Below are 24,118 nucleotides of genomic sequence, written 5' to 3'. Positions count from 1 at the left end.
GATGAAATCCAAACGGTTGTTCTGGATTGATTTCTAGTGCTATCCACTGAATATGGCAACACCTAGTGTTCAACGTAGAGAATCTTACAGACAAATTTTCCATACAGAGCAAAGTATGCTCGCTTCTGTCTTTCCCTTAACCCTTTCCTGAGTTAAATTTGTTAATGGGTTTGAAACTTCGATTCAGCTTGGGTGTTTTCCAACTTGACATGGTCTAATTCATCCTGCTTTTTGAAAAGTTTGACCTGATCAACCTACTTCCTGGAGGTACCCGGCTCTCCCAGATCTTGTAAATTTCATTATTAACCAGGTTAACATTTGAGATCATTTCATCAGTTTGTTGTCTGGCAGTCTGGGGTAACTACACGTTGGGTAAGTTTTTTCTTCATAGCACAAATAAAAGGATAGGTAAAGGAGTTTTCAAAGCAGAATCCAGGCTGGTTTATCCTCATTCCGAGTTGTTCTCTTCTTCTTTATATTCCTCAGATCCATGAAAGATTGGAGCACTCAGCCTATTCAGCATATTCATCAACAAAGTACGAGTGGATTACATTTAAAAAAAAAAAACATAAGAATGGATTATAGATTCACATGAAGGACTTTTAAGCATAAGACTGTTATGATATGTTATTTTTAATTTATTTTTGAAAATCCTTTTATACCCCTCTCTTAAAAGATTTTTAAGAATAAGACAACGGGGATAGTCAAAAGGTGTCAAATTCTAAATACATTTATAGAGGTGTCATTCAGAAACTTTGAGATAAGTGAAAGTTTTCTCCTTGATATTTGGAGGGGACAAAAATGGGTCTGGAGTCTGGGGATTAGGCTCCTATCCCGTATGGGGCATGGTGTGCAGTGCACATGTGCCCCGCAGAGGAGCCAGATCCAGAGTCTGGACCCTGGAGGAAAAGTCAATATGATTGTTGTTAACACAATGGAAATACACAAGCAGGTGGAATCACACAACAAATGATGTTTTTCTCCAGTGGTTGGCTGTGGCCTTCATGTCAGTAATTATAACGTTGTTGGGCTTGTGTTGGTAGTATCTAGAAGCAAATGACGTTGGGGTTCAGTTTGAGTTCTCACATTGACCAACGATAAGATTCACACGTTCAAGTTTCTGAGAAGTGAGACTGTTCAGATATTATACTATAATATATCAATCCATCAATATTGTTTAATTGCATTCAAGCTAGAGACGATAAGATTGTTGGCCTTGTCTTAGTTGCTTCACGTTGTAGAGAATGGAAATTAGGTTCTTATATTCTTCATTATCTTAAGTTTAGTTTCTCATATGGACCTCACCAAGTATGATTCACATGAGCAAGTTTCTGAAAAGTTAAACCAGTTCAAATGTTTTTATTTTTGATGAAAGTGTAATCACACAAACCAGTTCACATATTATACGAGTGTATACCACCAATCCCCTCTTAATTTTTCTTTTTTTTGATAAATGAGTGTATAAATCCATTAATGGGATCTTCATATATACTTGTGTACATGTGAAGGCCATGACATTTCATCATACTAGAAGCTGATGGAATTGTGCTGAGCTTATCAAAGGTATACCAATCATTAATCTTAAATAACCTATATTAAAACTGCCGATATGTGATAGATGCCACAGTTCCTTGCTCCAAATCCATATCCGTTGCAGTCAGTTTGGACCAGTACAAAATATAGTATGAGTTTCTGAAAAGTTTCCATTTTGAGAATATCCTTCAACCATGGAACCACCATATAACTATCTTTTTTCTGGCTAGAGATCACAAGCATATTTCTCTTAGAAGTTTGGCAGCATTGGGCAGTATCTACCTTGAAGAGTTCATTGATCTTGAGGGGTACACTTCTTTTAGCTGATATTCTGATCCTCCTGAATACAATTCTTCACCTGTATTGCCTCTTCATCCTTCCCCTCGCTCATAAGATTCGTTATTAATGAATTACATGACTCGATATCTGGGTGCCAACCTTTTCGTTTTATCTTTTCCACTAATTCTAGGGCTTCAGTCACATTTCTCATCATACAATGCCCACGGAGTACTGTATTACACATTCTAAGATCAGGTTCCAGTCCCCGATCCTGAATCTCATGTAAAAGATTGTTAGCCATGTCCATTCTGCCTGCCGAGCAGACTCCTTTCATCAAGGCATTATAATTCTCAATTTCTGACATAAATCCCTTGGATGCAATAAGATCCTTCAGTCGGAAGGCCTCACTTACTTTACCACCCAGGCACATGCGGCATATGAGGTTATTGTAGACACTGATGTTAGGATGGTGACCTCTCCGGATCATCTTCGTAAATATCTTCAAACCTTTTAACCACCAGCCATAGTTGCAGAGAGAATCTACCAGCTGAGTATATACAAATTTCCTGTCAATCCAACCCACTCTCCTCATGTAGTTGAACAAATTGTTCCCATATTCAGGCTCGCCCAGTTTGCATAACTCTTTGATGAGAAGGTTCACAGTGTAACTGTCTGGCTTAACCTTCAAATCCAGCATCTGCTTGAAAATCCTACAGATCATCTGTGTGTCCCCCTTTTCAGAAAAACCTTTGATCAAGATATTGAAGCTATCAAGATCAGGCATACAGTCTCTCTGCTTCATTATATTAAAGAGGTTTATGGCTTCATCAGTCCTCCCTTCAATGCAAGCACATTTCATCACAATATTAAAGGTTTGGGTATCCAACGCATCAATCCATCCATCCAGCATTTGGTAGAACAACTCCCAACCCAGATTCTTGTGCTTTGAACTGAGTAACTTATTCAGAAGAACATTACAAGATGAATGAGAGGGAACAAATCCATGAGCTCTCATCTCATCCAATAACTGTAGTGCTTTTTCTGATTCCCCAACTCTCACCCATTGCTGCATCACAATGTCAAAGTCAGAAGGGGTTACATTGAAACGGAGATGAATCTTCTTATGAAGCAAAGCATCGGCCATGGAAGCATGTGAAGGATGGGAATCTTTGGTTAAGACCTTGAGGATTGCTGAGTAGGTTAGACTGTCATGACTGAAGCCACCATGCGCTTCTAACCACTCGAAGAACTTGAAAGCCACATCCGGTTTCCTAATTCGTTTGATAACTCGGACAGCAATGGGAGGGGTGATAATGGAGGAAGAGACATCACAAAGCCTGCTGAGCAACGAATCCCACTGATCTGTCTTCTGAATAATAGAAACCATACTTCTGACTAGAACACTGCAGGAAACTGATCTATGACTAGCTTCGTTTCCATAACCCCTCAATAAGGTAAAGGGTCCAGACCTTTTGGGGCTCCCAAGCCAAGACATTTGAGAACCCAATTCGATCCTTTGCCTTCCAAAAGAACCATGGAATGGATTGCAGAATGTGAAGATTTGTCGACAATTGAGTAAACCATTTGGTGGATTGTCTAGGATTATCTGCAATGCGAAGAATAACTTCGAATTCCTGTGATTCTCCACTCCAGAATTGAAGGTACAAACAATTCTGTGATTAAACAGTGAAACTCTCTGGCGAACAATATTCATTTTCGCTTTCCCCTTAAAACTGTTCCGTTTTGGAATTCTGGCATTGTAGTGTTTCTAAGTTCTTATTCAATACTATCAACGGCAACCCCGGGTTTTTTCATACACATTAACTTAGCTACACAACAGAAATTTTTCTAGGGTCTTTACAAAGTTCGGAAGCTGAAACATAGAAAATCTACTTTAGGACTTGAATGAAGCTTGGAATTTTTAACAATTGTATTTGCATAACGAAGCAAAGAATTTCCAAACACAAAAGGTAGGTGGAATCGATTCGAATACATACAGTGAGAGTTCAATCCGAAACAGCTCTCGCTCCGAGTTGCGACGAGCCGACGACAACCTCATCCATCCAGTTTGATAAGTTTTGAACTGAACCATTTTCATGACTAGATAAAGCAAACTCGTCGGGGCCAACCCCGGTCCAGAGTGGACCGTCTCGGTCGAGGCCCACAGGGCATAGCATAAGTTGGGTCATCTGGTTCGGGTTTACAGAGATGTTAGACACAGAGAGAGAGAGAGAGAGAGAACAGCCATTGTTATCTCTTCGAACAAAGTTTGCCCAGAAAGTTCCCACTTAGGATTTAGATTATGAAGTTCTGGTGTACTTTAGAGAAGATTTATTTTCTATTTTGGGTGCTGAAAGGGAAGATAATAGATGGGTGATAATTGGGCATGGAGGATCGGGCTCCACATTCCACATTGATCCCAATTCAACTTCAGCTTGGAATGCTGTGACCAAAGGATCCCATAAAATAGTTTGTAATTTCTCCTGAGGTGGTCTCTCCATACATTCCAGCCCAGATGGTTCATGAACTTCTAAGGAAACTAAGAATTGGAAAAAGAGACACATTTTGATTTGAGTGTGTTTGTAAAGCAGGGGAGGTGATCTTTTTTTTTTTTGATTTTTGGGGAGGTTATTTTTGTGCCTAGCGGATAGTGCCATTTGGAGATCAACTTTCAGGAATCCAGAGCCATTTACACAGAATTATGTTAGTCTGTAAGATTCTTTTGATCTATTTTCCTACTTCCATTTTGGTTTATAGTTCTGATAATCTATCTTTCCATATTATGAGTTGATATGAATCCCGTAAATGTTAACTAATTCCCTCCAATGTAGTTCTGATTAATTTATTTTTGTTCCTTTTCCTCTTGGATTGCTGGAGCCCTGGATGATTTAGTAAGACAGTTCTTTCCAGAATATCATGGTATAGGTTAACTGACTGATGAGGAAAGTAATTTGGGATTGATTGTAAATTTTTACATATTTCTGGTATTTATACTAAAAATAAAATAATGCCGGAGCATGATCACCGCAATTGTGGTTTGATATTTTATTTTAGGCTTTTGATTTGTTCTTTGTAAATTAGTTGTTTGCAATAATGTAGGATAGATACATAGGATAGTTAAGATGGGATGGGATTTTGTCCCTAAATTCCAGTCCTTTTTTTCTTCCTTAATTAGAGTTATAATGCTTCCCTTTTCTGGCTTGCGTATGGGAGGATTACTTGTCTATTTCTTTTTGGTGCAACACCCCCTGGTGGGGTAAAAATTCATTAAGCCTCATTGGGTAAAAACGGGTTTATAATACAAGAGATCCTCAGGAAAAGAGGACTTCCAAACTCCTTGCCGAGGGTAACCAAGGCCCATTTTGCAATGCTATGGACATGCAAGTTCTCTGATCTATTTAAGCAAAGGAACTAAAATCTTGACTTTCCCAAAGAAGCTTTATATCCATGCAAATAGTGGAGATCTCTGTCAGTGGTTGGGACCTTTGATCATCCAGGCAGTGAACAAGTACTTGACAGTCAGAGAACATCACAACCCGGCGGACTTCAATCGCATAAAGCCTGAGAGCTAGAGCTTCCTGAATGGTGGTAATGTTGTCCGGAATACCCTTCTCCGTTTCCAAATCTCTCACATGATATTGGCATGGGCTGCAAAAGCTTTTCATTGTCCCCTCTTAGTTAAATCCGGAGCTTTACCCCACTAAATTAGATATCTACTATGCATCCTTCTATGTTTCAAGCTGTTTTGAGAATCTTATTTGCAGAATTTGATATTTTCCTGGTTGCTTAGGCAGTGGGTTTTTGGCTTTGCTCCCTCCCCCTCCTTCCCTAGGTGCGACCTATAAATCAACTGCTATATGGTTCCATTAGTGGAGTTAGTTGAATGGAAATTAGTATCATTTGAAGTTTTTATAGTTTTTAAGGCATGAAGTATCCTCATCAAAGCTAGATACAGCTCTCTCTCTCACACACACATGCGGTCTAGTGTTGAATGGAATTGAAAATTTCAGGCAGACTTCTTGTTTTAAGATTGAGGAGAGGCTGATGTCTATCACTTTGTTGCATAAGTTATTGTTTGGAAACCCAACATAATAGAAGTTATGAAACTTGTACCTCTTCTCCTCAGGGTTATGGATTTCTCTGGTCATGGCAGCTTAGAAACAAACAACCAGCTTCTTGAAGCACTTAATCTCCTCTTGGTCTGTCTCTGTCAATGATCAGGATTGTTTGCTGGTATCCTTTAGCCATGGGATGACATATAGTGCAGTATGAAGCTCCTTCTGCAGTTTGGCCATCCATCATCCTTAAGGTGTTAAATGATAACAAACTTCCAATAAGCTTCCATGGTCTTGTTACAATGTTCACATCCTCTTGAACATATGTGATTAGCGCCTAGAAATATGAGGAACTGGTAAGCTTAAGAGTCAATTTTTTTGGAGTCTCTTTATTAATCTCTCCTGGATTCCTTGGCTAGAGCTGTCTGGTCATAGGATATCCCCGGTAAGATCTGCCCTTTTATCTGGACCATACTCCTGCCCCATCTGTGTGTGTGTGTGGCTGTCTGTTAAGTCAGATAAATTTATTTGCTTAGGGTGTAAAACACCCTCACAGAAATTTATTTGCATAGGGTGTAAAACACCCTCACAAAACATACGACAGGCCTCACTGTACCATGCAATGCACCACCACAGAAGCTGCATTCATACCATAAAGGAGTACCAATTAGTCCTTGCATCAGTGGTGGTCAAATTTAGAAAATCTCCTCATCCCAAACAAAAAATTGTTAGCTCCTTAGATTTTTCAGTCATTTTAAAATCCGGGGACAAGAACCCTCAAAGGCATTAAATGCCAACCACCACCTTCCCCCCCTCCCCTTACAAACGTCTTTTTTTTAAAAAAAAAATTCCAAAGAGCCATTGGTTCTCTCTTTCCCTTCCCCTTACGGCTCTTATACCCCCCCTCCTCTTTAAATATGTTATTGTCTAGTATTTGAAGGGAAGGAATTATTTTCTACTATTTTTCATCTTTGGTTGTGCTTGAAGCCCCATTGAGAGTGTTAGAGGTCCTCTAGTGGTAAAAGTGTCCCACACTTGATTGAGAGAGTCCCCAAGAGACCTGGAGTTGAGTGGTCCTCTTTGACCCTCGTTTTCTTGTACTTGTTCCTTCACCTTAGTAATACAATTTTCTTCATCTTCCTCCTTTTGTGCTAATTGAGCAGCATCAAAAGCCTTACAGTTCCTCTCAAGCCAAAGACCCCATAAGACTGAGGCCAAAGTTAGGCAGCCCATCTTGCATCCACAGGGATCTGCCAACATCACATTGGAGCTGCTAATGGAGATGAAACCCCAATTAGTCTTCACAAATCGATATGACTATGGTGCAGATTGCTATTCTGGTCTATTCATGATTGAGACTGTCTTGTTCACATCTCTTTCATTGCCTTTCGCTGTGGAGAGCTGGTCCAACCTCGTAGTTCCTTTTGGCATTTACTTGATTGATGTAGTCCCTGGTTGTTGTCGTAAAGCCTCCAGCCGTAGAAGGTCACCTTCTGTGAACTTTGGCACCTGTGCCTGCTTTGGTGATGCAGATCAGAGGTACTTTTTGAAGTGCCAACGCAGGAGAAAAAACACCATAACAGAACCATAGCTTGCGGTTCTGATTTGGACCACTTTGGACCAGTTTTTTCTGATTTGGACCACTTTGGACCAGTTTTTACTGGTGTGCGGCTCAGGTTTCTGGTTCACCTGAAGAACCAGGTCATGGGTCTCTTTAGGCTGTTATTTAATTATATTATTTCTTAATTAGTGGTGTAATTAGGCTGGACTAAGTATTATAAATTCCGGTGCTATCTAGATCTGTTTTCTCCATTTTTCCAGCTTTCCTAGTCAGATTAGGAGTCTTCTTTTCAACCTGCAGTTGGAGGAGATTTCATAGTTTGTTTTGGTTTCTAGTTTTCATGTTCAGTGAAGGAATGATTCCTATTGGTCCTCAGTTTTCCTGATGTCAGTTTGAATCAACCTTTCTGAAGTCTTTAAATAAATATAATAGGCTCACAACCTGCCCATGATTTTGATGTTGAATAAACTTGGCTTTCTGTCTCAAATTCTGTGGTGATTCAGTAGACCCCTGCTATGGTCAATCAGTGGGCTCAATTGGTGGTGATTCCAAGGTCTTATCCTCCTTTTCTTATCTTCCTATTTTGTTCATCTATCAAGCTAAGTCAATTTCTTCTTGCGCATTCTAGTTCTTATGTTCTGGTTCCGTTTTGTTTTGTTTTTAGTTTATTTCACTTCATCTCTATAGTTCTGTTCTAGTTGATTTTCTATTTCAAAGTTTCATCTTTCCATCGATTTACATGTGTCCTATCTCAGATATGATTTTATGAAAGCTTCAAATCTGGTTTATGTTTTCGAGTTCTGATTTTATGATTCTGTTCTCCTGTCAATGCTTTGTTTCTTCTGCTATTTATTCCCTGTTCTGATTAACAATTAGTTGCTGTTCTGAACCTTATAATTGCTCATGTCGTCTTTCTGATCTTTAACTATCCTTTCTACAGTAGGATCCTTCAATATCTGATAATCTGACCCTTGGATTGACTTCATAGTTTGATTTTCTGTTAACCCAATTAAATAGATCCTTCGACCAGCACATTGATCAGATCTGATACTCTGATCTTCTGTTATCCGATTTTCTCTTGAATCTAGTTCATTAACCTTATTTCTGATTCTGGTTTGCTGTTGGTTTTGGAAATCTATTCATTAGGTGACCTAGAACAACATTACTTGGTATTAGAGCCATGACAGGCAGTGATTCAGAGAATCCTAACATGGCCAGCATTCAGAACTCCATCAATTTGTTGTCTGAAAGTCTCAGACAAGTGCTTGATAATTTTAGAGAATTGTCAGATGCTGTTGGTGTTGTTCTAAAATAGCAATGTGGTGAATCTCTCCACAACCACATGCCTGAAAATTCTCAGTATCATAGAACTGATGAGGGTTTGCTTGATCATTCACTAAAAACCATACCACAAGAGTTTTTGGGAGAGGTCCAGAGAGGATTCTTACACCACAACCTACCTTAGAGGATACTTTCTGTACTTTGGTTAGAATGGCTAACCTAACCACTGTACTGATGACACTCAAAAGGTGAAGCTTAGGCTGAAAGAGAAAACAGAAACTCGATCCCCAATTATTTAGAGACTGACTTGCCTGTCTGGATGATTACTTTGACTGGTTTGTTTTGACAGAGGACAGGAAGTTGAGGCTTGTATGGGCTAAACTGATAGGACCGACCAAAGAGTGGTGGAAAAATAATGAGCGCAAGTTACAGACACGGGTACAGTATTTACCACATGGGCAAAGATGATAAAACCCTGAAGAACAAGTATCTTCCCCAAGCTTATATAGCTCGACTATATGATAAACTAAATACTATATGGCAGGGCAGCTTATCAGTCGAAGGGAACATGGAAACAGTTTGATGCTCTTGTTGCGTGTATAGGGATTGAGGAAAATGACACACAACTAGTCTCATGGTTTAAAAAAGGACTGAATCCTGAGATTTGAAAGGAGCTGAATGTACATGGTGTCTATGATGTTCAGGATTGCTTCCAGAAAGCCTTAAGTGCTGAGGAGAATTTGAAGGCTCCCGATAGGAGAGTTAATTCTCAAGTCGGGGAGAACCAGAGACCACATGTAGAAAGAATTTTCTAGCGTCCAACAAGGATTCAAGACTAATTGGTTCTTGTCTCTAGGGAAGTAGTCCCTCAGCCTGAGGTTGAACTTCCAAAGCAAATACAGGACTTGATATCGGACTTTTCATATTTACTGCTTGAGGAGTTACCAGATGGGCTGTGTGATATTCAACATGCTATTGATTTGGTGCCAGGATTTGTATTACCTAACATGCCCACTTATAGATTGAGCCCTTAAAAGCATGTAGAGTTGAAGCGATATGTTGATGATTTGTTGAGAAAAGGCTATATACAGGTGAGTTTGAGCCTTTTTGCAGTACCTGCTTTTACTCACACTGAAGAAGGATGGATCTTAGCGTATGTGCATTGACAGCCGAGCCATCAATAAGATTACAGTGAACTACATGTTTCCCATCCATGACTAGATAATGTGCTGGACATGCTGTCCGGTACTACGGTAAGGTTGCTCCATTGTGACCAAGTGGTCACGGGTTCGAGTCTGGAAACAGCCTCTCTACGAAAGCAGGGGTAAGGCTGCATACATTATGACCCTCCCCAGACCCCGCAGTGGCAGGAGCCTCGTGCACTGGATTACGCCTTTTTTACTCTTTGATAGCTTTTGGTTGCTTATTTTGATGACATACTAATGACAGCCGAGCCATCAATAAGATTACAGTGAACTACATGTTTCCCATCCATGACTAGATAATGTGCTGGACATGCTGTCCGGTGCTACGGTAAGGTTGCTCCATTGTGACCAAGTGGTCACGGGTTCGAGTCTGGAAACAGCCTCTCTACGAAAGCAGGGGTAAGGCTGCATACATTATGACCCTCCCCAGACCCCGCAGTGGCAGGAGCCTCGTGCACTGGATTACGCCTTTTTTACTCTTTGATAGCTTTTGGTTGCTTATTTTGATGACATACTAATCTATAATAAACAAGAGGACGATCATATTGAACTAGAGGCAAGTCATGAGAGTACTTTGATTTGAGAAGCTCTATATCAATTTTAAGAAGTGCTTTTTCATGCTATCTAAGGTTGGGTTTATTGTGTCTTCGAGAGGTGTTGAGGCTGCTCCAGAAAAAGTCAAGAGCATCCTAGATTGGCCGGTTCCCAAAACCCTCACTGAAGTCAGAAGCTTCCATGCCCTTGCTTAATTTTATTGCAAGTTTATTAGAGACTTCAATTCGATTATAGCTCCCACCACCGAATGTCTAAAGCAGAGCAGGGGGAAGTTTGCTTGGACACCCGTAGCTACCGAAGCTTTCAAGATTATTTAACGGAAGATGACTGAGGCTCCCGTTTTACAGTTGCTGGATTTTGACCAGGTGTTTGAGGTTGCTATTGATGTCTCACATGTTGGTATTGGAGGATTTCTCATGCAAGGATGTCATCCCTTGTACAATGAGAAATCTCCTCCAACAGGAAATATTCTACTTATGATTTAAAGCTTTGCAGCAGTTGTACAAGTGCTAAAACATTCGTGACACTATCTTATAGGCAAAGAGTTTATTATTTTTACTGAGCATGAGGCTTTCAAGCACCTCCACTTGCAGAAATCAGTCAATAATGGGCATGCCAAGTGGGTCGCATACTTACAAGAGTTTATCTTTGTATTTAAGTACAAGGTTGGGAAAGCGAAAACTCTTGTTGACGCTTTGAGCATAAAAGTGTTAACACTACATACTTTCTCAGCCAATGTGACGAGTATAGACCACATCAAGGATAAGTATGTGTTATATAAGGATTTCTCAGCCATCTACCAGATGTTATAGCAAGGTGAAGAGATCATAAATACTCACTTCTCTATGGGTATCTTTTTATGGGGACACGCTTATGCATTCATGAGTCGTCTATAGAAAGGGTGTAGCCAATACACAAGGCTCCTGGCACTTCAAGGTTTGGGGAGGGTCAAATGTACGCAGCCTTACACCCGCTTTGCAGAGAGGCTGTTTCCCGACTTGAACCCGCAACCATTAGGTCGCAATGGAGCAACCTTACAATTGCGCAGAGGTCCACCCTCTTCCTGAGTCGTCTCTATGGAACCATTTTATACTGGAATTGCATGGTGGAGGTCTTGGAGGACATTTCGACAAGGATAACCCTTCTACAGGTCGCTAGCAGATATTATTAACCACGAGTACAAAAGGATGTGGATCATGTGATCAAGAGATGCCATATTTATCAGCTCGCCAAAGGGAGGGACTAAGCACAACACAGGTTTATATTCTTCACTTTCTGTCCCATACGCACTTTGGGTACACTTCAGTGTGGAATTTGTGCTTGGACTAACAACTCCATGGGAAAGGCAGGACTCTATACTTGTTGTGGTTGATAAGTTTTTGAAGATGGCATACTTCATACCATGTCGCAAGACGTTTGATACCTGTCGTATAGCCTCTATTTTCTTCAAAGAGGTTGTGCGACTACATGGGCTGCCAGCTTCAATTTTATCAGATAGAGATGTCAAGTTTGTGAGCTATTTCTAGAAGATATTGTGGATGAAGACCAATACTAAACATCGGTTCTCTATAGCTTTTCATCTTCACACAAATGGCTAGACGGAGGTTGTCTACCATAGTTTGAGCAAATTTCTTTGTTGCCTTGTTCGAGATTATGAAAAGGCATGGTCTTCCATACTTGACATTGTCGATTTTGCATATAACAGTTCGGTGAACAAAACTATGGATCGTACTCCTTTTCAGATTGTTTTCTGAGTTCAACCAAAGTGACCCATTGATCTTGTTCCCATTCTCTCTCAAGCACACGTTAGTATTGAAGCGGATGAGTTAATATGCCACATCATAGAGGTACATCCGTACATGCTGATTTTTTACGACGGATAGCCCTGAGCAATCATGCCTATAAAGCTTCAGGTGATCGTAGTCATCGCTACATGGAGTTTCAATCGAGTGATATGGTTATGGTTCACATTGTTCCTCAGAGATTCCCTCCTAGTGAAAATATGAAGCTCCACCCACACAAGATGGGTCCCTACAAGGTCCTTAAGAAAGTTGGACCTCATTATTATGTGCTTGATTTGCCTGCTGATATGGCCATAAGAATGTCATGGTTGATCTTACACTTTACTTGGGACATCACTTAGATGAGGGAGATACTGAGCACATATTGAGATTACCCCATTTAGAACCACTCGTTAACAGTGGGATCGAGGAAGTCGTGGACGACATGTATACTATCACTCGCAAGGGAGGTGGTTTCCATTCATTTCTTGTGAAGTGGAAGGACCATCCAAGTTCTAACTGCTTGTGGATTCACGCAGACAGCTTCGAGAGGTTCAACCTGGCTTTCTACTGGCACCATGTGTCCTTTATATGCATTCGTCATGGACAAATTATTTTAAGCCAGGAGGGTTGATGTAGATCAGAGGTACTCTTTGAAGTACCAACACAGGAGAAAGAAGACCAGACCAGAATCGTAGCTTGTGGTTCTGGTTTGGACCACTATGGATCAGTTTTTAGTGGTCTGCAATTCAGGTTTCTGTTTCACCTGAAGAGCTAGGTTGTGGGGTCTCTTTAGGCTGTTATTTAATTATTTTATTTCTTAATTAGTGGTGTAATCAGGCTGGAATAAGTTATAAATTTGATCCCTGTCTAGAGTTTGTTTTCTCCACTTTTGCAGCTTTCCGAGTCAGTTTAGGAGTCTTCTTTTCAACCTGCGGTTGGAGGAGATTTCACAGTTTGTCAATGAAGGATTCTGACTGGTCCTCAGTTTGAAAACCTTTCTTCTAGTCTTTAAATGCATTAATTGGCTCACAGCCTGACCACGATTTTGATGTTGAATAAAGTTGGCTTTCTGTCTCAAATTCTGTGGTGATTCAGTAGACCCCTGCTGCGGCGAATCAGTAGGCTTGATTGGTGGTGATTCCAAGGTCATATCCTCCTTTTATCTTCTTCTTATTCTGTTTATTAGTTTATTTCACTTCAGTTAATATCCATATTTCTGTGCTGCTTCAAATCTGGTTTCTGTTTTCTAGTTCTTATTCACGATTTTGTTCTCCTGTTAACGTTGAGCTTTTTCTGCTATTCCCCCCCCCCCGATTCTGATTATCAATTAATTTCTGTTCTGAACATTATAATTTCTCCTGTCGATTGTTTGTTCTTAAACGATCCTGTCTACAGTATAGCTGATAATCTGACCCTTGGATTGACTTCATCTTTTGATATTCTGTTCACCTCAATAAAAAGATCCTTCGATCAGCAAATTGGTGAGATCTGATATCATGGCCTTTTCTGGTTCTGCTTTTCTCTTGAATCTGGTTCTTTAACCTTATCTGCAGTTCTGGTTTACTGTTTCTTTTTGAAACCTATTCATTATGTGACCTCAAACCACATTATTTGGTCCTTCTAGGACTTCCAGTCATTACGCTCAAGTCCTCTCATTGATTGGCTTCAAATTTCAAAGGCCAAAAAGCTGCTGATCCTTTGGGGCTCACTAATGAAGTGTTCTCTGTATCCGTACATGGCTGATCTTAGATGGAAATAAGAGCTAATGCTTTTTATCCAGTAGGCCTCATAGTGGTTCCCTTTGCTCCTTTAGCCTTGTATGTTAATAACACATTTGGGAATTCTCTCTCCCCCCCCCCCCCCCCCTCCCAGAACACAAATTATTTTCTTATACAAAATATTAACATTCATATGTAGTGTATGAACTTAGAATATTCAGTTTTTTTTTATAAATAACACAGGGAATTTTTTTTAAAAAAACCATTAAAAAAGTGAATGTGCTTTGGGTACAACACACTTTTTGAACTTGGAACTAATTACCGATTGGTGATGGTTTAAAGTATAATGGTTGTTTGTGGTAGGAATGATGTTAGAGAATCTAATAGATTGTATTGTCGCAATGTAGATAACATTTTCAGATCTCCCATATGTATGTCCTAGGCTCCAAATGTTTTGTTCTATTTTTATTCTAGTTTAAAATCCTGTGCCTGCCAGTCTCAGTAACTTAGCTTGGTTCCCTATAGTCATGGGCTTGCCCAAGGTACAAGTTTTTTATATTTTCCTTGAGATTGAAAATTGTTTGCCATGATACTTGGGCACTTCGACATAGCTTTGATTGCCCACTTAACTCATTTCCTTTCTCTGCTTGTGTTTGCTATGTCACTCAGACAATTCAGATGCCTCTATTTTAAGAGCAAACATAAAGTATAATGTACTTGTGTTGTGATTGTTTCACTAACGTAACATAATTTATTTTTTTTAAAGATTTTTTGGTGGGCCTTGGTGCAACGGTAAGGTTGCTCCATTGCGACCTAGTGATTGCGGGTTTGATTCAGGAAACAGCTTCTTCGCGAAGCAGGGGTAAGGCTGCGTACATTATGACCCTCCCCAGACCCCGCAGTGGCGGGAGCCTCATGCATTGGGTACGCCCTTTTTTTTTGGGTACTCAACCACACATCATAGTTTATCAGATCAATTTGATCTTTCTTCCTCAATTTCTTGGGTATTGATGGAGTTTTTCAGTACTTTGTGTGAGATATATTTACTGGTTTTGGCTATCTATATTTAAGTTGAGAGAGACCTTTATAATCCCTTTGCTCCATTCGCTGGCTGTTGGGATACTTGAACAAATTAATAGATGGTGACTCTGATTTGAACTTTTGGTGGATATTTGGAGAAACTGTACTTCCACATTTACATTGAAGAACAAAACAGAGGAAAGGGATTAAATTATTTGTGAGCTCTGTAAATAAAGAATTTTGGTAATTGAAACTTTAATCCTTGATGCTTTTTGTACTTCTATCCTAATAATAGATGAACTTGTGAGTAAACAATCACACCCCCACATGTGCATGCAAGGGCTTTGGGGAGTTATAGGTTTGGGTGATTGACTGTTTAGGAGTAAGCCTTTCTTTTGTTATGTTTGTCCTACTTGTTACCTCTTTTCTAGTAGGAACAACAATAAAAGTTGGCACTGCAGGAGGAAGGTAGGAACTTCAGGACAAGGTATCAGTTAAAACTGACAGCTCGACTTAATTGGGTTTAAATTCTTACTTTTCATAGTGCTGTTTCTTAGATGCTGACTTCTAATTTTTTAGTTTTCTGCATTACCATTGTCTCGAACTTAAAATCTCTTGTCTTGCTTTTACAGCTTTTGGTTGTTGTAACTGCTTGTTTTTGGTATCTTAGGAGGAATTTGCTAAATATCTTGAATTTTCTCAAAAGGCCAAAAGCAAGTGAGCTTGTATCTGGAATGAGAGAGAGAGAGAGAGTAAATTTGTACAAGTAGTTCTAGGAATGCTATCGAAGTTTCTTTACCTGGAACAATTGACCAGCTCATGCTGAAAGCCAAAGAGAAGGCATTAACGCAGAAAAAACTGACTGTAACGGATGCAAGAGTAGGTCAGTTCTAAGTTTCATTTGGCCGCTTGGAGGACCAAAACAGGAGCTTTTGGAGCTAATCTTGGAACCTGTCATTTTTATGGTGGACAGGAGTCACATGACATCACAAGAGAAAATTGTTGTTGATTGTTGAAGGTAGAGACGAGCGAAGAAGAAAGTCCTTCCACCCCTAGGGTGTGGTCTACGATCACCAGAACAACAAAGACAAGGCTTCGTGTTCCCCAGCAAGAAAACCAAAACTCTAACAATTGGGCGTTTCATTGTTGTAAGTAGGGGAGCCTCCTCACTAATAAGGTGCAAGTAGCTTCTCTTTTTCTCACTGATTCGGATGAATCAGGGGTGTTCCTTTTATTGTGCTCTTGTTGTAATTCAATTGTTTTTACAATTAGCATCCAAAAAAAATTGTTTTTGCACTGGTCAAATTTTTTGAGTTCCGTAATGGATATGACAAAAGCGAGCGCAGTGAAATACGAGACAGAAATAATAAAATCTCTTTCCTCAATCAGCCACTTTCATTGTAATCTGTGGAAATATTTCTACTGACCTTTTCATGGGCATTGCAATTGTTAGTGTTTTTTTATCCTGGTTATTGAATGTAAAACAGACATTCCATGGGGGGCAAATTTTTGCCAATCTCTCCTTAGTTAAATTGTATTAAGAATGAACTTCATTATGTCCTCAAGTATTTCATAGTAAGAAGAATGATCTTTAAGCTGGCAGGGTGAGGAGAACCGATAGGGAAGGTGGGAGACGGTTGGTAAATAATGTGTGGAGAGGAAAGAGATTGCTAGCATAACCATAACCTATGCTGCCTTAGAGGCCTTTTTCCCTTCCATATTATTTGTGAATCTCAGGTATTTCATATTGTTAATCCACTTTATGTCCAAATGCTGTAAATGAGACTTAACCCCTACTTCATTTTTTCACTTTTGGACAAACTACATCCCCAAGTGTCCTGGGAAAGTTCTCGTTTTCTTGAAAGTTGCAGTCTGTTGATTCCTGTTGGCCATTTAATCTTGTGAACTAATCGGAGGAGATACGAACAGAGAGGAAAGACCAATCATGAAACCATTCTGTTTCAATAGAGGTACGGGAAACGGTTGGAGGCAATGAAGTAAGTGAAGGACCAATCATGAAACCATTCTGTTTCAATAGAGGTATGGTAAACGGTTGGAGGCAATGAAGTAGGTGAAGTAGGTGAAGTAGTTGAATTTTGCCTGCTGTCAAGTCTTCCACTTCGCCTCTAACAAGTAACAGCGCCTCACGCGAAAGCTGTTGCACACGCAACTCCATTTCTGGAACCATATCTTAAGTTGATTCCAGAAAAACAAGCCAAGTAATCGGAAAATTAGTTACCCAGCCAGGGCTCAATAGTTGTAGACTGTAACTAGGTTCTAAATTGTTATAATTATACCACTTTGAACCTCATGAGGCATTTCTTCACCATGGATATCAATACCGTTGGATTTCCAAAAGGAAGGGGAGTTTCGATTTCGTCAATAGAGTTAGAGGAGGTAATAATGATCATGGTCATGGGTTTATTTCACCGGTGGAGACAGTGAAGGAAGACTTTCGCCAATTCTTTTTAAGGGTCTCCCTTAAAAATTTGTTGTTCCTCTTTCCTGAAAAGGTGAATAGCTACTTTGAAAACCAGATGTCATCACAGATACGCAATCAAAAATTTACTTTACATGAAAGAACTTCATAGTTTGGGTCATACGGAAAATCTGAAACGTTAATTGCTGTGCTTTGTTCCAAAATATAGCATCACAGAGCCCAATCTCTTTCAGCAATCTCAGCTGTCCCTACGTCCTAGTGAAGGAATGGTCAATGAAATATAGGTCATGCCTATCCTGCCGTAAGTTGAAGATGTAAAGAATACCAGTATAGATGCAACTTCCCAAGTCTGAACAGGAAGATTACGGAACAGTTTCCGTAAACCTTAATTTTCTTCCCATTTGCTCCAAACCTCTAACCTTATTCTTAGTGCTGCCTAATTCATCAATTTTGAAGGTTTTAAGCTACAGCACCAACATGTGTATAAATCTTGTTCTCAACCAGCAAGGTAGTACTTCTCTTCTCATATCACCGATGGTAGCATTTTGGAGCAGGGGAAAGAAGCAAAATAAATACCTTACCTACTCTTGGGAAATGATGAAATCTTTATACCGTCTGGTTATGGATTTTGCTAAGTTCAGCAGCAAAAAGCAACTGAACAAGGAATCAAAGACGCAGTCTTGAAAGGCATAAAGTCTCTAGAAATCTAAAAGGATTCAGCTCAGTTGGAAAGGTGGTTACAACCTGATCACACCAAGGATTAACCATGGAAAATGTGCAGACATTCAGCTACTCTTCAAATCCGACCTGTAAAAATAAGGTAATAGAATGTAAATAAGTCTAGCTCACTGTATAGCTACTTCGGTTAGGTAATCTAAGTTACCTAGTAGGAAGGTTTTGAATGCAAACAACATTTGTATTCCTTGATTCTCTTTATATAGATTTTCTTCTCTTCCCCCTCCTCACACACCCCCCCAAACCCCACCACCAAAATAAAAAAACCCCAAAGCTGTAAATCCATAAAAGATCAGATCACTTCAAACAGAAACCATTGTATTGGACAATGAACAATGGCAGTCAAGCGTTCACCATCCCAACTGAGTACCACATGAGATGATACCATATAAGAAGCCTCTAATACAAGGAAGAGGAACACAAATTCTAGCAAACGCTTGAACCGTAGATCATTTTCCTGAGGTGAACTTCAGTCTAGCGTTCCCGCAACAGTAAATGAGCGGCAGCATACTGAAATGAGCACTCACAAGAAACTTCAATCTTGCTTTGCCCAAGACTGATTTCTGTACCAGACTACCAAGAACTACGAATACCAGAAAGATTGGGCAAGTAATCAGGGAAGCCTACCCGGACGATCATATCACATGCTTTTCTCTTTATTCATACCTTAACCACCTTAACCATCTTAGAGATGTTGCTTTACTTGAAACCAATCTTTTAAAATACACTCCCCACCACAACAATAGGCAGTAATTGAGCTGACTTTGCATTTCAATTGTGTCATACACTAAACTTCCATTTCAAATCTCACAACTCTTGTACCAAATGCAGAGGGTAAAATGGGTTTGGTACCACAATAGGCCTGGGATCAAATACATTCCCAGCTCAAAATTCTTGCGACTTGTGTGAACCTCTCGCAAAAAGGCTTCCTCAAGGATGCCTGAACTTGTGATGGTGAATGCTTGAGTTCCACACCCCCACCCAAACCACTGCCCAGGGGGTAGATGAAAAACCTGTGAAATAAACCGTTGGAAGAAAAAGCAATCATTTCCTAGAAGAATTATTGAACTCAACCAAATAATAAGAATATAGCAAGAAAATATTCCAACAAGTATCCTCCTCCGAAAATAAAAAGAAACTTGTTCACAAATTATGAAATTCATGTTTCTTGGGTTAACCCTTGGTGGCATGAATAAAGCCTTGTACTTCAACTCATGACTCATCCCTATATAATGAACCGAAATGGCAGGTATATCTAGTATGCTATACCCCAACTTAAGATCTCTGACAAGAAAGATGAATGACAAACAGCCACAATGACATCAATAATAATACCAAGCATATTAGAGCCAGAAGAGCTTCTCCATACACCGTCATGTTTCAGTTCTTAAGCTGATCTATATCAAGAAATAACAATAGGCATGTAGCATAAAAGCAAGAGTAAATGTAATAATTTCCACAGAAAAAAAAGAGTAATTGTACTAACAGAGATGTACTACCCATATTAAAAGACACTGCAGGCAGAAGCACAATGTCAATCTGGCCATCAAGATATGGTGTATAGGCTCTTCCATCAGTTGAAAAGGCAACCAACATCTCATACAAACATCATCAACTCAGGCCTGCTAAAAATGTTGTTCTCTTCATCCTCCAGTACAGGGTTAGCAGCCACTAATGCATCCTGCGCTCCAATATAGAGAGCGTTATAGATCTTCCAATACACCTCTCGGACCTTCCTCGCGGGATGGAACAGACCCTGCAAACAGTAGTTCAAGATAGCAGCTGCACCCAAGGCTACCCTCATTCCTTCTATCGCTTCCATGACAGCATTTATAACATGGGGTGATGTCTCAAATATGTTGGGCCACACATAGTTCAACAAATGTACTAGAGCATCCTCACATCCCAACCCAGCCACACCCAAGGCCATATGCTTGACTGCGGATGCCGCAGTCTGCCTGTGCACCAGATCTCTGTCCATGAGAGCATCCTCAAGTAATGGGGTGACAGCATATATGTAGTCTTTCCCCATTTCACCTATGTACTCAAAAAGGAAAGACAGGGATTTGAGAACACCATTCTGCACATTCAGCTCAGGCACACGGTACTCGTTCATCAGGGCCGGCAGAACTGTGAAAGGAGAACAAGTTTCAGCAACTATTGCAATCGCCACAGTCGTGCACACACGGTTCTGACGCTCCTGCACCTTAAGGTTGTTCAACAGTGTTGCCAGGACATCCTGTGGTCCAATGGCCTTGGCAATGTACCCGAATGTGTTCACAGTGGCTCGCCTGATGCCCTTTTTATGGGCTTTCAGCATCTCCAGTAGTTCAAAGCATATCCTCATCCACTCTCTTGCAGGTACAAACTCAGCCCCCCGATCAGCAATTCTGCCAACAAGGTCAATACAGTTCTCCTGAACCTTCTCATGCCGATTCTTCAGAATTGGTGTCAAACGAGGAAGAAGATCCTTTATTGGGGGAGTCATTTTTGTCATGCCAATCACATTGACGATTGCCTTAAGTGCTCCCAGTATGGATCCCAATACCTCTGGGTATTCTTCTCCCAAATACTCATACAAGACAACTCCCAAGTGACCCATCAGTTGCTCCTCTTGACACTGCTTCATGACAACGGCGATCCTTGATATGAGATCTGCTGCTTGCTGCCTCACTTTTGCACTCTTGTTATTCAAGCGCCACTTTATGGTACCACATATCTGGGGAAGATAGGCTTTCACTTTGAGGCCAAGAGCATTGACTACTGCCCCAAACCCAGTGAGCATCACATTAGCGTCATCACTGGTCTGCTCTTGGAAAGCATATAGAATTCCATCAATAAGAAGCTCTTCCAAGCGGTCATTAATATCAGATGCACCCAAGTTTGTAAGGACCTTCTCAATTGTCTCCATCACCATCCGCCTGTATGGTTCACTCTCATCTTTAAGATCCTCAACTATTCTCCCTACTATATCAGCAACACCAACTTTGTTTGCAATCTCCACAGTTGTATCTACCAGTTGCCTATAGTTTCTGCGATCCAGTGCCATCCTTCTAACCCAGAAATTACGAAAGAACTCGGGCAAAATATCATTACGAATATAGTCAGCCTCTACTCCTTCTGTGCTCACACACTGTTTCACCACCTTCAACACAATTTTCTTCATTTCTTCATCTGGTGATTGAAACTCACGAATAAGTATGAACATCACTTCTTTTGTATAGTAACTAGCATACATTGCATCCATAAGAGGAATAATGAACCCAATTGCCTTTAGAAAAGCAGCCAAGACCTTCCCACGGTGTGACCGGATCCCCTTCCACAAAGGCTTCAAGACTGAATCAAAGCTTTCAATACCATATGGAGCAGCTGCTTCAGCAAGAGCAGCCAGAGATAATGCAGTAATCGTTCTCACCTTCTGGTTCTCATCATTGAGACCATGCTCTATAATTTCCACAAGGGACCTAAGATGAGGAAGAACTGCACAACCTATCAAGATGGCAATCTGCTGCACAATCTTGATTCCCGTGTGACGAGCTTGCCAGGATTTCTTACTCTGACACACAGCTTTCAAAAAGGGCAATAGTGCAGGAATTCCTAGAGCAGATGCAACAACACTGAAAGCCCTAGCAGTTGTGTTCCTGACATATTCATCTATATTGTCGATATCCGGTCGCATTGCAGCAATCATAGTGGCCAAACCAGCTGCCTTGCTAAGATTGGAAATGATCTCTCGTCCCTCCACACGGGCATAGTAGTCCTCATCAATCAAGAGAGGTTCAATAACAACCAAAATTTTGTGAACGAAAGGACGAACCAGTTCATCCAACTTATATAGCACCCTATCAATAACTTTGACCAAAAGGTGCCTCTCTTGATCTTCCAACGTGGGCCGCATAAGCAAAGGCAGAATTCTGTTAAACAGTGGACCTGCACCAAACTCTCGAGCTTTATCAGTGAGCTGCCTCAATGCTGTTTTTCTCTGTGGAGGAGTTCCATTCTTAACCTTGAGCAGAAGCTTCATGATCTTCCTCTCTTTCTGTTCTTCGGGTGAAAGTTCTTCTTCATTTTCTTCATTCAACAACGCTCCAAAGTATTGGTAATCCTCTGGCTTCATAAATGGCAGCCCACCTGGTGCTTCTTTTGGAACATCAAACTGCTGCCCACGGTTTTCTTCTGGGATCGCATAAAGAGGAGTCCCTAGAGGAGTTGGTGTAGCAAGAAGTTTCCTTGCTGGTGTTCTAATAGGAGCATATGAGGCTGGTGGATCAAGGATCTTATAACCCTCCTGCGGGAACATCGAATCAAGCTCCTCATCACTCAATGGGCGGTTTCTCTCTTCAATGTCCCTCTCCCATCGGAGTAAGTTATACTGTTCAGGTGTAAGGGCACCACGAAGATTGATAGCTCCTGGAGTTGGAGTTGCAAGGTCAATCCCTCCAACTGGAGTCACACCGGGTGTGTATGCTGCAGCTGGTGTAGCCCCAGGCAATGGTGTGGCACTCCCCATGCTTGCAGGTGTCTCATCCCATCTTGATCTCTGACGCTTGGGAGTTGGGGTAGCAAGCCCTGCCAATTTAGGAGTAGCATCCCATGTCATGCCAGCCGGAGTAGCCCCAGGTGTTACCCCACCAGCAGGGGTGGCATCAGCATCGGCCAAACGGCCAGGAGTTGGGGTCTCATCCCACCGGTTCCTTCTAGATAAGGAAGGCGTTGCATCACCTACCCTCCCAGGCGTAGGCGTTGCATCCCACCGACCAATTCCAGGGGTTGAATCAGGCATGTCCCAATCCGAAGCCGAAGATGCAGTTTTTGCCTTTTTGCTAGTAGTTTCTGGATCCTGAGACTGATCCCACCGGTTCCTCCTCTTCTGAGTGGGCTGTTCAGGGGCAGCCCCAGCATCCCTCTCCTTTTCCAAGGTTTTATTCTCCTCTTCATCTTTCTTCTTCTTTGCTATGGCTCTCAAAGTATCTTCTTTCTCTCTCTTCAATGCCTCCTCCCTCATAACATCTGCGTAGGTCCTAACAGACACATCGGGAGTCTTATCGCCCATGGCAAAAGCATCATTCCGATCAGGTGAAATCACCCGACTAAGTCTCCGCTTCCTATAATCATCCTCCCTATCAATGATCCTTTGAGGTTTCTTAAAACCTAAGTCATCATCTTCATCCGCACCTCGGGGCATCTCCTTCAGAACCGACTTAGGAGCCGTGTAAGAAGCCAATTTTCTGGCAACCTCAGAATCCATGGCGTCTAGATTTTCTTCATCTTCATTCACGGGAATGGATCGCTCATAACCCTCGAACCGGTTGTCTCCGCCATAAAGATCAACATCATAGGTAACAGAGGTCAGGGATGCGAGCTGCTGCTCCATCTTCTTCCTTTCTTCCTGGGTACTAGCTAACTCAGCGTCTATGGATGCCATGTTTACTTCTCAGAATCGTTCTCACAAAAACACAAAAAGCTGAGGCTACAAAACCCTTCGGATAGGGATTCCAAACCGTAAAAAAAAAAAAAAAACCTAATTCTTCACTTGATCTGACAGGAACTACAAACAAAAAGGAAGAGTCAAAAACAGATCAGGACATCAATTATCGAATTTGAACAGTCTAATGGAGAAATAACAAAATTGCTTCATACCAGGATTCATGATTCAGGAATAGAGTTTAAAATTCTAACAGTATTAACTCATAAACTAAACCCTACGTGAGACCAAACAAATAAGAGTAGGGTTTTGAGGAGGAATGAACAAACAAACCTGTTTTAAATCCGATCTCTCTTCGCCTGTCTTCTCTCTCGGGCTCCCCTTCCCGTGCGAGAGCGGAAATAAGAGATGAAAATTAGGGCTGCGCAATTGGGGCGGGCTGTATATTTATACGGGAAATATTAAGGGACGGCGAAGTCGGTTATCCGGTTAACCTCCTGATCACGATTAGCCACGTGGCGTTCGAC

The 24,118-nt window shown here is 40.9% G+C and overlaps 3 protein-coding genes across 3 annotated transcripts; 1 reads left to right on the top strand and 2 right to left on the bottom strand.

The window, feature by feature from the left end:
- Positions 1-1,852: 1,852 nt before the first annotated feature.
- LOC122665707 (pentatricopeptide repeat-containing protein At5g39710-like) lies at positions 1,853-3,526 on the bottom strand. Its single transcript, XM_043861874.1, has one exon. The coding sequence runs from the start codon at positions 3,524-3,526 to the stop codon at positions 1,853-1,855; it is 1,674 nt and encodes a 557-aa protein (XP_043717809.1).
- A 7,266-nt stretch (positions 3,527-10,792) lies between these two features.
- Positions 10,793-11,281, top strand: LOC122665641. Its single transcript, XM_043861808.1, has 2 exons — positions 10,793-10,868; positions 11,007-11,281. The coding sequence occupies exons 1-2, from the start codon at positions 10,793-10,795 to the stop codon at positions 11,279-11,281; spliced, it is 351 nt and encodes a 116-aa protein (XP_043717743.1).
- An 8,204-nt stretch (positions 11,282-19,485) lies between these two features.
- LOC122639485 (splicing factor 3B subunit 1) lies at positions 19,486-23,714 on the bottom strand. The gene has a single exon (XM_043832355.1). The coding sequence runs from the start codon at positions 23,589-23,591 to the stop codon at positions 19,764-19,766; it is 3,828 nt and encodes a 1,275-aa protein (XP_043688290.1). The 5' UTR covers positions 23,592-23,714; the 3' UTR covers positions 19,486-19,763.
- Positions 23,715-24,118: the final 404 nt, after the last annotated feature.

The sequence above is a fragment of the Telopea speciosissima genome, chromosome 1, assembly GCF_018873765.1.
Source record: "Telopea speciosissima isolate NSW1024214 ecotype Mountain lineage chromosome 1, Tspe_v1, whole genome shotgun sequence".
Taxonomy (NCBI): domain Eukaryota; kingdom Viridiplantae; phylum Streptophyta; class Magnoliopsida; order Proteales; family Proteaceae; genus Telopea; species Telopea speciosissima.
This window is presented reverse-complemented; position numbering and strand designations above follow the sequence as displayed.